The following is a 12,623-nucleotide window of genomic DNA, read 5'->3' on the forward strand; positions in this document are numbered from 1 at the left end:
TCTGAATTAGGGGGCGAATCTAACAATGATCAGTGTGCAATTGTGTTTCATCTAATAATTGGCATTTTGGCAGATTCTATTAAATCTGTCATTTGGCAATAAATCTACATTGAAAACGGGTCTAATCCGATACTGCAAACGCTGACCAGATGGTACTATGATGATGGAGCGATATGCATTTAATTTTACATCTAAATTGCAATAGAAATCTAAAATGGACTTATTTAAAGATTTGAAACCAAACATGCTGAACATTCGTTGTGATGGTTTGTCAATAAACGGAAATTCAATGCAAATCCATGATCATTTCAAGCATGGCATCTGGAAAAAAAAATGACATGGCGCTTCTTGGCCCTATCTATGACCCATTCCATAACAACATTAAAGGTAACCCATATATAGACAATCCATAATGAACTTGAAACTGTGTTTTTTTATTGTTTCCAACATTGGACAAAAGAATAATAAATTAAGGAAAGGAGGCGCTTGTAAATAGACAAAAGGAAGGGAGAATATAAACGAAATGTACAATTCTATAAGGTTGTTACACTGATCATTGTCCAGCAATGCAACAATGCAGCAAGAGGAGAGATAGCCAACGAAAAAGAAGAAGGCAGAAATTAACAAGAAAAAAGAGAGTGATGGTATGTGTAAAGAACATTAGCTAGCATTTAGCTGGAGACCTTGGCGTACTTTTTGTACAATTTACGAGCCTTCTTGTCATTAACAATGTTCAAGATGGCTTGGCCGACACCAGCACCGTCAAAGTGATCCACACCGTAGAGATCAGATGCACTATATTCTAGCTCAAATTCAACCTTTCCATCGCCATTGGCTTTGTCAAGATCGACATAGTATTGATCCCAATCACGGATAGTGCCTACAGGATAGCCATCGCTCTTTTGAGTGTTGTAAGTATAGACACGGAGAGCTGGGTTGTTCTTGGGAATGACGGAGGGAGCATTGAAAAGACCAACAGAGGTTTTGCCTAGTTGCTTTTTCATATGCTTGGCATTAGAGTCATCGGCAGCGAGAAAAGAGTAAGATTTGCCCTTGGAGGAAGAGGGAAGAACAGCGTTCAGATTATCGTCTATGGTGACAAGATGTTAGGCGCTTGATTTCCCTGTTGGGCATCGTATTGGTTTGTACTTACTATTGGTGTGTCCTGTAAAGTGACCCGAGATGGTGCTACCGTATTTACCGAGCAGATTCATGTATTGAGTGTAGCAGTTGGATTTATAGAGCTTGGAGCCATCATCATCGATAGGGGGAACATGGCCCATCAAATAGAGTTGGTGGCCCTTCTTCTTGGAGTAGCGCTGTAAGATATAAGATAGCCATTTCATCTCGATGGCAGCAGGACTACTGGAGGAACTGCAGTCATCAACATCATTGTTCTTGTCATAAAAGTACATGGTATTCAAGTTGACAATAGTGAGTTTGCCCTTGATGACATCTTGAACATAGTAGCCACCAGTAGAGAACGCGGAAGTTAGATTGAGACCAAGGGGCTTCCAAATGGATTCGAGCTTCTTGAAAATCTTGTCGTTCTTTTTAACATCGTTGTGATCGTAAGCATCGTTGTTGCCAATGGTGGGAACATAGGGCACATTATCGGTATCGTATGCTGTTTGGAAGTACTTCATAACGGTAGAATGAGCATTGACGACTTCGCTTTGAGTTCTGGGCATACCATCATCACGGTCCTGTTAATTAAACAGTTAGATCCAAAAGATACAGTTGTTGCACAATATAAATGAACTTACATGTCGGGCAGTATCACCAGTGTAAATAATGAAATCAATGTCGGTGATGGACTCTTTCAGAAAATTAAATGTAGCGTCCACGAGAGCTTCAGGAGAGTCGCAGTCTGTGCCTAATGCACCGTATTTACCAGACTCCGAGGATCTCTTCTTGCCATGCTTGTGACAGAACGAATCTGGGTCAGCACCTTCCAGATAGTTGGGATCAATGTGGATATCTGATGGTTATCAAGATGAGTATAGAATTGCTAACTACAGGCACGTCTATGTGAGCATTTTACCTGTAATGTGAAGGAATTTGCCATTCAACTTGGATCCTCTCTTGGTGAGAGGTTGTGCTTCGTTCATGGGAGCGGCATTTACAGAAGCAGCATTCAAGAGAAATACGCTGGCAGCGATGTAGGTGAGAGATTTGAGCAAGACCATATTATAAAGTGGTTGTTACAAGATGGTAGAAAAAGAAAATGAACTCAAAGCAAGCTTATATATATATATATATATATGATTTCTGACACTTATTAGATCTCCTCCTGAGAAGAGAGGCACAGAAAACCATGTCCAATTCTCAGGAATTGGTACCTTATTAAAGGGAATTGCTAAATCAAGTAATCAATTACACAAATATAGTAGTTTTTGCGACCATCGACGCTGCCTTTATTCCGCTGGCTATTACACAAAATGACATTAATTTATGTTGTATATCAAATCACGAATTCTCCCTTTTTTTAATGCGTTTTAATTATGTTGGACAAACGTGAGATATAAGGCAGTTTGCCAATTAAGATGGCTTATACACTTCATCTATACTATAAACTCTATCTCCATGATTGGACATGTTCTCGAGTAATTCACTAGGCAGGTTCATGGCACAAACAAATCAACACTATAGAAGAGGAGTTTATATGCTTACATCAAATCATGCTTCTTTACGCAAATGAGCGCTGCTTTGTGTTAAGGTGTATAATTTTACCTTTTTTGATATTATAGATACAAGAAATGGTCAGAACATCAAGAACACAAACAAAAACAAACGGTTGCCATTCTTCCGGATGCGTGATAATGACAATGTTTGTATGTAGTTTGACATGCAAACTTAATCAGCTGTGGATAACGCGCCATCAAATGTGCCCTAGCAATTAACAGTGAGCTGAATTTTAGATGATGCGGTGTCGTTGATGCTGGAATACACTACATTTACATCGCACATGTACATTGGATATAACACATACAAAAGAAAGAGCTGCTATTTCTCGAATTCTACTTGATTTGATTGTTTTTGATTTGATTTTCTGCAAATATGCCTCCTTGGGACAACATGTGATGCAGAATATCTTAATATGTTATATCATATCGCGTAATTTTTATTCTAGGCTAAATGTGATATAGTATATACAGTGCGGGGCCATCTGCCTAATTCGCACCTAAGCTTTAAAAGAGACATTTCCTTGGGATTGCTTAACTAAAAAAAAAAAAAAAAAATCAAGCTGATTTATTGGAATCAAGAAATGTAAAGATATTTTCTTTCTAACGATACTAAAAATGATCCCAGATAGCATCACACCTTAAAAAGAAAGTTGATATAATGATTCGATTTAGCAAAATTATTTAAAACTAATTACTAACAACATTAAAAATCATTTCACATCTAATTCTCTCGCTTCATTATTAGGGCCATTCTTTGCTCTGGTACTTGTTGTGTGGTAATTGCTGCTATTCCCTTGGAGCTTCAAACCGATCAATATATGGTGTCTCTTGGTCCTCTGCTACATTGTCTATACGGTTTGTTTTCTGAAATTACTCTCTTGCTCATTTGGGCTTAAAACCGGTGGTCTTCATGGCCCTTGACATGGTTTCTTGATAGCTCAGTGCTTGGTGACTTGATGATTCAATGATTGGTTCCTTGATATATCAAAGGGTGATGCCTTAATGGATCAATGCTTTGGTCTCTTCGCTTCTTATGATATCAGTATTTTCGCTACCAAACCTAGCTCCCAAGTAAGGCTTTCAAGCCGAAGCTTTATTCGTCGTTCATGCAAGTTCCCAAAGTGAAGTTAAAGTGCTCGGAAGATGTGGATTTACTAGCTGCGCCGAATTCATGCTTGATCGTAAAACCGATTCAAGTCCTCGAGTTATCGCGATCCCAGACGTAGGTACTATATAGTTTCTTTAGCATAAACCAAAGCAGTTTTTGACATGTTATATTCATTCTTCTTGCAGATACGCTCATTTACATTTCGACAATGAGAGCGACGCCTCTTTTTATTTTCATTTTTATCGCGAAAACCATCATATAATGTGCAGAAATCTACCAAATGTAGTTATCAAGCCAAGCATAGAAGATGTGTTGGGGCGTCCTATGTGCGTTATGAATTCGTGATAGCAATGCCATTGAAATAATCAGTCGTCGACTGTATCTAAAAACGAAAGTAAAGAGCTTCTTTGTTACATGGCATCTAGCTAGCTTACATACGGTAGATCCCTAATTAATGACCACTACGTCGAGATGCTGCATGAACAGCAGGCCATTAGGACTATGTTGATTGTTGGTATAGCTAGTTGAGCCATATACTGTAGGTGGATCTTGATATCTTGACATTGGGGAGATCGAACCTATCGTAGTTTCTGTGGCATTCGTGCACACACAGCTGACTGGACTTGTAAACATTGATGTGATGTGATACAGCCAGCGTCATCTATGTTGCTACATCGTGAAAGTGGCTCCAGGAGAAAGTAAACGTAGCCCAAGATGCATATTTATATGTAAAAATAAGTAACAAATGATTAAGCCTTGTCAACCAAGCACCAATATAGTTCAAAAACAAAGGACATTTCGTTGTGGCACACACAGCTTGACGAAGATCAACTTGGATGGTGCGTTTGCGGCGCCAACCTCTCTGCTGCCACTACTGCCGACATTCCTGATGCTACCGCTGCCAACATGCCTGCTGTCCAGTGCAAATATTCAGCCACCCAAGATCAAGATTTGTGGGCTATCTTGCAATTAGGAGGGATGCTTTACCTATTATGGTGTTTTCCAATAGGACAGCCAATCTGGCCAGTTCTAAATCGACAGATTTGGACTTGAAGACATTGGATATTAAACGATTTGTTTAGTTGGGTGCATTTCTCATTTGAGGTCATCATAAAAGAGATGAAGGCTCAGTTGTTTGTAATATTTTTTTAATAAATAATTACTGATTTTCTAGGGCTTTCACGTAAATATATACATCATAAAAGAGAAAACATTGAAACCAAATCCAGTTTGGAATATTGTGTTGAGAAGGGAAGAGAGAACATAAAATACAGTGGTAACGGGTAAAATATTAAGAATAACATAGAAGGAAGAATATTAAGAGAGAGAGAGAGAGGAGTATGATCATACATATATGTTACATAAAAAGTAGTGGTAGTAGACAATGACATTAGACATCAACAATGCGCTGGACCTTATTGCAGTCCAAAAGATGTTCACCGCGGTATTTGATGAGATATTCACCTTGATCCTTCCAAGTTACTGTCTTATTCACAGGACAACCCTATAAACGAAGGTCAATCATTTTGCTACTCAAAAGTAGATCTGAAAAGAAACTTACCTTGTTGCTGTTGGAACACTTGTAATAAACACTCTTGTTGCCAGTCTTCTTTTGCACTGTATTACCGTTATTCTTCCAAAAGTAGCCATCAACATATGGATATTCCCTTGTCTCGACAATCTTTGTAATGGCCTGCATTTCTCTTCTTCTTCTTGGTCTAGGCGGGAAATCATACCTCGCAGAGGCGGCAGCAGCAGCAGTGCTCAACAAGGATCGGTTATCTAATTGGCGCTGGCTATGGTGATGATGATGTTGCTGTAATGAATTTGTAAACGAATCATCATCAAGATGATAGTCTGGAGAAAGTGGATGCTGCTTGTTGTTGTTGTTGTTGCTGTTTTGAAGTGACGACATGACCACAGCAGCAGCAGCAGAACTATAACTGGAATTAAGGTTTATAATACATTAGTAATGATATAAATTTTTGACTCGGGATAGACAAATTTACCTCTCCATTTGAAGTAATGAAGATGCGGAGACCGGGGTAGTAGTAGAAGCAGTTGTGGATGTGGGGATAGGGGAGAATGTTCGGTCATCAAATTCATCAGAATCAGCACTACCAGTGAACGAGGAACCCAATGTTGAGTCTCGTCTATGATTTGATTGCTGTTGATGCTGCTGCTGTTGTTGTTGTTGTTGTTGCAAAAGAGGCGTTGGTGCACAGTGTGTTGGTGACGCTAATATTGCATCTAAGCTTGTGCGTCGCATGTGATGATACATTCTACCGTCTGTAGATGAATTGGTACTCATTGGAGGTGTAGGATGCATTGTGAATGAATTACTGTTGAAGCTTTGATTTTGATAGGATATATTGCCGTTGTTGCTGTTGTTGAATGCCATTGTGTTGTCGTGTTCATGGCTGGGAGGCTGTTGCTGCTGCTGCTGCTGTTGTTGTTGTTGTTGAACTAGTAACAGATCAAGCTCCTTGGCTCTCAATTTTGCCTCCTCGGCTCTTCGTTTGTCCTCTTCCAATTTGCTTAGTAGGATCAACCTCAATAGTTCTGGTTGAGATTGATAGCTGTAGATGATGTCCTGAAGGTCACCGGAAACAGGATTCTGCTGTTGTTCCTGCTTCAAATTATTCGTCATCAAAGGTGAGGTATTTGCATTCATTAAATTGACATTTGATGTATTATTGCTGACAGAAGTAGAACGAGAAAATGAATGGAAAGGAACCTGCTCATGATGGTATAACGGCACTGCTTTGGCAGTATCTTTTGTTAAAGTGTAATTGAAATCAGCCATTTGAAATTTTGAAAGATTGAAAGAACAGGAAGAAAGAGAAGGGAAAAAGAAGAACAAGAACAAGCACAGTTTTTAAACAGGGTTTTCGCTTCTTCCAACGACTTCCCGTCCTTATATTGGTATTCAAACGATTTTCTCAGGGTCACTAAACCCCTCTCGATTCGGTAGATTAGTGAAATGTATAGTCATGAGTGTGGGAGCGTGCGGTATTCTATCAAATCACCCAATGATATCGCCAAATGCTACGAAAAAAGGGTTTTTCGTCAATACGAGAAATAAAATAGTTGAATTTCATAATGATTGGAATAACCTTGTATTCCTTGGTGTGTGTGTAAATCTTGAACCCTTTTTTGATTCTGGTAATTTTACTGCAAGCAAACTATCTCTCTTTGTAATCTAAAAATCTTGCAGGGTTTTGATAGCTTGATTTCCTCTTCCCGCCATTGCAAATGCCATAGTTCATTGATACACTTGAATAGCTTAGGAGACGGCGGGATGATAAATACCTGTTAATGTGGGGAAGTTTATTTTTTCATTCTCATGTCCTACAAAGAGATGACCTATGTATTTCATCAACAGGCACTCGAAGCATTTTTCCAGTGCCAAAATGCATGTGCGCCTCTGTTGAGAGATATGCCTGATATAGTGTTGATCAGCTAAATTAATTGGCCGAGTCTAATGGCTATTTTGACACAAGTCTTGCAACAGTGCGTGTTTATAATTGTATTTTTGATCAAATGGCCTTGAACAAACAGAAAAATAACGTGGTATTGTGTAACAAATACTAGGGATTCAAATCATCATTCTTCTAGTGTTAAAGATGCGCTGTAAAACGACTGGCTTGGATTATTCCTTACCCCATTCCCGCCCCACATTTAGTTTTATATACATAACATTGCGGTTATACAAATAGCAACAGAGAACGTAGCTACGATGTTTAAGACCCATACCCGTCTTGATCTGATTTATCTGTGTGATTCATAGCATTTTAAAATTAATGAACTGATGAAATTGGTGCTACGGCAACTAGAACAAAAAAGAAACCGATTCTTTTATAAGGTGATCTCTTATAGCTTGCTTTGAAATGTTGGACAAATTTCCTTCCTTCGAGCTCCTGCAATTCAGGCCTACTATATTTACTATTTCTTATATCTGCAATGCTATCATATAAACAATCATGTAGGTTAATAGCTAAAACGTGGCCATGGACATGCTGCTTGAAAAGGCATGTACGATTATCCCGAGGAACGCGATGTGTGTGAAGTGGGGGGAGGGGGCTTTTCGCCATGTCCTATGCGGTCATGCTTGTGTTTTGCGTTTGAAGGCACACAAAGGAAATTTGCGGGAATGATTGAAAAACAGGGTGACAATTCCCTTGCCCTTGCACTACGCAATTTATTATAATGCGTGTTTACAACATCATACCAGACGAAGCTTGCCTTCCCAAGCAAATGCTTTGCTTTTCACTTGCGCACAAGATGAAATACACGGGAAACAGAGATAAGAATAGGGTCGCTTGAAACGGTAAAATGCGGTGTTATGTTTGGAAACATGCCTAGCATACATTTTCGTTGAATGCTTGTTTCATCAATACCCGTTGAGCTTATCTACAGTTGTACACGCACAGCACACGGAAAATTTTGCTATTCGAAGAACAGTAAGATTTGCCCACCTGATATCAACAAACAGATACAAATTAGTAAAATGTCTTGCATTGCTCTGAAATAGGCATATTACATAATATGGAGATTTTTGCCTTTCTGTTTCAAAACAGCTTTTGATCACCTTCTTCCTTGGAAAATTTATCAGATCATAGTAGATAATGACAATCAACATTTGATTCATCATCCATTAGCAACCCTAGTAGACCAAATGATTTGTTCTTCTGTCTATTAATGTACATATACGTTCGAATATACCAGTGCCTAATTTCAATTACTTTGTATTTTCATCCTTTAGATGTTTACTTGCATGATATCACTTTGGCCTTATTCTACCAAGTGTTAGCTGATTTACTCATCGAAAGGAGCATCTTTTGCATCTATCTAAATGGTTGAGTAATGCAACGAGCTTCTTTCACTATATAAGCATACTTTACTTGGATTCTACATCGTACCCATGAATAGCAATATTCCACTTTTAAACTTCCCACTGTCATCTGAGAACCCTCCACAAACGACCTGTAACCGAATATCCGACTCTGCTACGATGCCCCACATCTGTATCCATGTGAACAATTCAATTGCGAGCGTACACTATACTTGCTTTGCTTCTTGTTACTCGAAAGTATTCAAAACACAGCAAAAATTGGGTGCATTTGTGCCGTGATTTCTCGTGTTAGAAGCCGTTTTAGACTGCCAAAATAGCACCAAATAGTTGCTCTCATCTGGCAGTTACTTTCTGATACCTTTGCTCAACTTTTTGGGGATCAAAAAAAACATGGTCAAAATTCGATCAAAAAGCATGAGGTACCCCTCATGGTTTTCATCAAAAAAACAAACGATCGCGTTTTTGACCTTGATAACAAAGACTTTTACTGTAATATATATTAAATCAAAATGTTTCTATCGATCTAATGTAACTACTGAAATCATCTTTTTGGGAATTTGATATGCAAAATTTCGACTTTTTGGCCAGAAACCTCTTTTTATATTCTTACAAATTGCTCTATAAGTTTATTCAAAACATTTACTTTACTTGGTACCATTGGATGCGTCTTGAAAAATACTCCAAGGGTGTATTAGGAAGCATCGGATGATCATCACAATTCATATAGTCGAATATCTCAAAATAGATTTTTCAAGTCGAAAAAATGCAAAATATGTCCAATCTGGAGTAGACCAAGAGTCTGAGTTAGAATTATTTTTGGCGGCTGGTGGGGCCGTCTGGCAAACTCAATGCCTTTTTTATCATGAAGGCAATACAGTAATATATGCTTTTGAAGCCTATGAAAAATAAATGGCAAATTATATAGTACTCTCGTTAGCCATGTTATTTTTCCTGCACTCTATATTTAATAACGCCAGTCTATCACCATATTTGTTAGATCAACTTCTTTCCTTTTTGAGGCTTTGAAGTGTCTAGGGACCATAGATTATTACATTACGATGAGCACTTCAATTCTTCGGTTGGTTCTCACTAAAGCAAAGCGTAGGTCAGGAAACCAACCTATGTCCAGGTGGCTCACGCTGCCGCGGGCCTTTTGGCTAATACTGCAAAACTAAAAATAACAAAATGTTAGAAGAAACTTGATTGTTGATTGATAGTGATTTAATATAAAATCTCTAATCATATATGAGCCATGTATGACAAATGCCTTGCAACTCAGTTTCCACATTAGGGTTGTAAAAGCGTCTAGGGACTAAACATTTATTATGTTATGGTATGATATTAGAGCAAAAAATATTTTTTTTTTGTATTTAAAAGTGGGTTTTATTGATATTATAGATATTGGGATATCCGAGAGGATACCTACATGTCTAAGAAAGAAGAAATCAACTTAGAGTGATCTTCAAGAAAAGAGGAGAAAACTATGCGCGTACGCCATGCTTTATCCTCAAGGGTACAGCCCCAATGATGTTGCCAAAGAGACGAGAAAGCAGCTCCAAGAAGTTCCAAGATGGAAATACCTAACAGATTGTGCTCTTGATCATGTAGGGTAGTCAGCTCAATCCAAATGGCATCGTCCGTAGGGAACAGATCTGTGAGACCAAGGTGTGAGATAACCTCATACCAGAAGAGGGACTTCATACCGCAGCCTATGATCATATGGTATTCATCTTCAGGTGCCTCAATACACAGTTTACATAAAGGAGAAGGATGCCTGACACGGTTGATATTGTGTAGGCGAGTCTGCACCGAGAGATGCCCATGTAGCAGCCGCCACCAAGGTGTAAATGTCTTGGCGGGAAGACAGAGAGACCAGAAATCACGCCAGAGGCGAGGAGGAAGCAAGAGATGTGGAGGACGAGACATTGGAGGGTGGGCTGGGCCACGTAGCAAAGCAAAAGATGTATGCCAGAAACGGCGCAAGGCCCCGAGCTTGATTTGGGCCACTGCAGCTGTTGAACGAGGGCTGGTGGTGATATGCCAATGCGAAAAGCTAGCAGTGGGTGGAGAGGGGGTAGTGGCGCTCTCCAACAAGGCAGTGCGTTCTTGATCAGGGAAAGCCATAACCGATATTAGAGCACAATGTCTCTATTGATTTAAAGCAGACCCTGAAACTACTTCTGTGAGTACTTCAGATGTATAATCTCGACATTTTCATCGAGAGCCTCCTTTCATTTTATCTAACATTGCTCCATGAGTTTGTTCAAAACATTTCATTTTAAAGTCACCATTAGATGCGTCTTGAAAGAAATTTCAAGAGAGCTTAAGGAGGTATGGGGTGATCATCACAGTTTATATAGTCGGATCCTGCAAAATAAGCCAAGTAAGTCGTCATTTGACCGAAACCTAACAAATTGAAGCAAAAAATCGGTGAAGCTGCAATCAAATTTTGGCAGCAGGCAGGCTATCCTGAAGACAATAAATACCCCTAGAGCTATTATATGAAGGGAATTGCGAAACATAATACCACTTAAAGATGCGGCTAGACTAATACATATCCTTCCTTGATATTTGTGTTTATTATGTAATGCTTATTGTTAAAAATGTTTTACAGCTTGGGGAAACGATCTTCATCCATTAAGCATGCATTTCATGTCAAGCATCAGCAAAGATCAAAGATCGTCTATGTATCTATAAAAAGATCTTGGGAAAAATGCATGTGCATGTCTTATTTTGTATAATAAAGATGGATTCCATGGAAAAAACATGAAAGTATGTCATGCAAATAAGAAAATGACGTTGAGCTTCAGTTCCAAAGGAGAATTGTTGAGTAGACATATCATCTGTTATCGCGAGCACTGTCTGCATGGATTAGCTTGCAAGAATCTCTAAGATGGTATTTCAAATGGCTTGTTTACTTGAGAAATCTTTAGTTTATTTTGGGAATGTGTTTAATTTGGAGGTGTATACATGTACAATGTGTTTATAAACTTATGAATGATGATACTATGAACAGATGGATCTCCTCAACCTTTTCAAAAGGCGCGAAAATAGGGCTAAAAATAGTTTATCTGCTTTTGACGCCGACAGCTTTTAATACACTTGATTTCCAAGATGTTGTCGGCTTTGACAAGTTTTGTCTAGAGTAGTAGTTTTGTTTAGCAAAGAAGGTATTTTCATCACTGTCTTCGTCATCATCAGCATAGGGAGCATCAACGTAATTATCTTCGTGATTAAAGTAATCACCGTCTTGTGTATCGGGACCAGCATTGATTGCGGCTATGGGAGCAGTGTTGGATCTTTGAGCCAGCCTCTTTCTTGAAAAGAATGAGGTTGTTGTTACTGGAGGTGAAACCGAGGGCGTTTGTTCCAGAAGGCTGTTATTTTGCTGCTCTTTCTCATCATCGAGAGATGTATAAGAAGATGATCTAGATCTCCGGAAGCCGTTCTTGTACTTTTGTCGAAATGATGAAGTAGCCAACAAGTTGCCCCTCTTGTAATAGGATGACTTGGAATTGAAGTAACTATCACCTTCAGTTTCTTCTAAAAGGGTGGATCTTGGGCTCAGCATAGTGGCAGACATGATTTAAAAAATGAGTATGAGAGAGAAAGCCGAAGCAAACAGATCCTTTCCCTCTCTTTTATATTTTTTGATTTAGACTTGAGGTTTCAAATTTAGAAAACCTATTAAGGCAAATACTAATTTGTGGCATGAATAATAATGAAATCTCCTCCTTTATGTTACTACAATCTGCGTTTTTGTGTTTAATGATGTACAGAGGTCATTTCCATTTAGATGAAGAGTAATTTGAAAGGGTTCTTTTATACTATCTTGTAGCACGCCTATAAAGATCGAGGCGATTCCCCAACCCTCTTTCCCCCCCCCCCCTGCTACTCAAAGGTAATGATAGTATTGTATACTATTATTGTTTATCATCATTCACTTATTATGCAGCCTGGGTTCTGCGTGTAA

The 12,623-nt window shown here is 38.8% G+C and overlaps 4 protein-coding genes across 4 annotated transcripts; all 4 read right to left on the reverse strand.

Annotated features, from left to right (window-relative positions):
- Window positions 1-671: 671 nt before the first annotated feature.
- Window positions 672-2,189, reverse strand: FBA1_2 (Fructose-bisphosphate aldolase 1; the record flags this gene model as incomplete). Its single annotated transcript, XM_064828457.1, has 4 exons — window positions 672-1,090; window positions 1,154-1,706; window positions 1,767-1,981; window positions 2,045-2,189. 4 exons carry the CDS (start codon window positions 2,187-2,189, stop codon window positions 672-674), a joined length of 1,332 nt encoding a protein of 443 aa, XP_064685659.1.
- Window positions 2,190-5,185: 2,996 nt separating this feature from the next.
- Window positions 5,186-6,601, reverse strand: ATC70_009221 (uncharacterized protein; the record flags this gene model as incomplete). The annotated part of the gene is made up of 3 exons (XM_064828458.1): window positions 5,186-5,299; window positions 5,357-5,738; window positions 5,805-6,601. The coding sequence occupies 3 exons, from the start codon at window positions 6,599-6,601 to the stop codon at window positions 5,186-5,188; spliced, it is 1,293 nt and encodes a 430-aa protein (XP_064685660.1).
- Window positions 6,602-10,072: 3,471 nt separating this feature from the next.
- Window positions 10,073-10,774, reverse strand: ATC70_009222 (uncharacterized protein; the record flags this gene model as incomplete). Its single annotated transcript, XM_064828459.1, has 1 exon — window positions 10,073-10,774. One exon carries the CDS (start codon window positions 10,772-10,774, stop codon window positions 10,073-10,075), a length of 702 nt encoding a protein of 233 aa, XP_064685661.1.
- Window positions 10,775-11,717: 943 nt separating this feature from the next.
- ATC70_009223 (uncharacterized protein) lies at window positions 11,718-12,233 on the reverse strand (the record flags this gene model as incomplete). Its single annotated transcript, XM_064828460.1, has 1 exon — window positions 11,718-12,233. One exon carries the CDS (start codon window positions 12,231-12,233, stop codon window positions 11,718-11,720), a length of 516 nt encoding a protein of 171 aa, XP_064685662.1.
- Window positions 12,234-12,623: the final 390 nt, after the last annotated feature.

This window comes from Mucor velutinosus (genome assembly GCF_035048745.1).
Source record: "Mucor velutinosus strain NIH1002 chromosome Unknown tig00001563, whole genome shotgun sequence".
NCBI classification, from domain to species: Eukaryota; Fungi; Mucoromycota; class Mucoromycetes; order Mucorales; family Mucoraceae; genus Mucor; species Mucor velutinosus.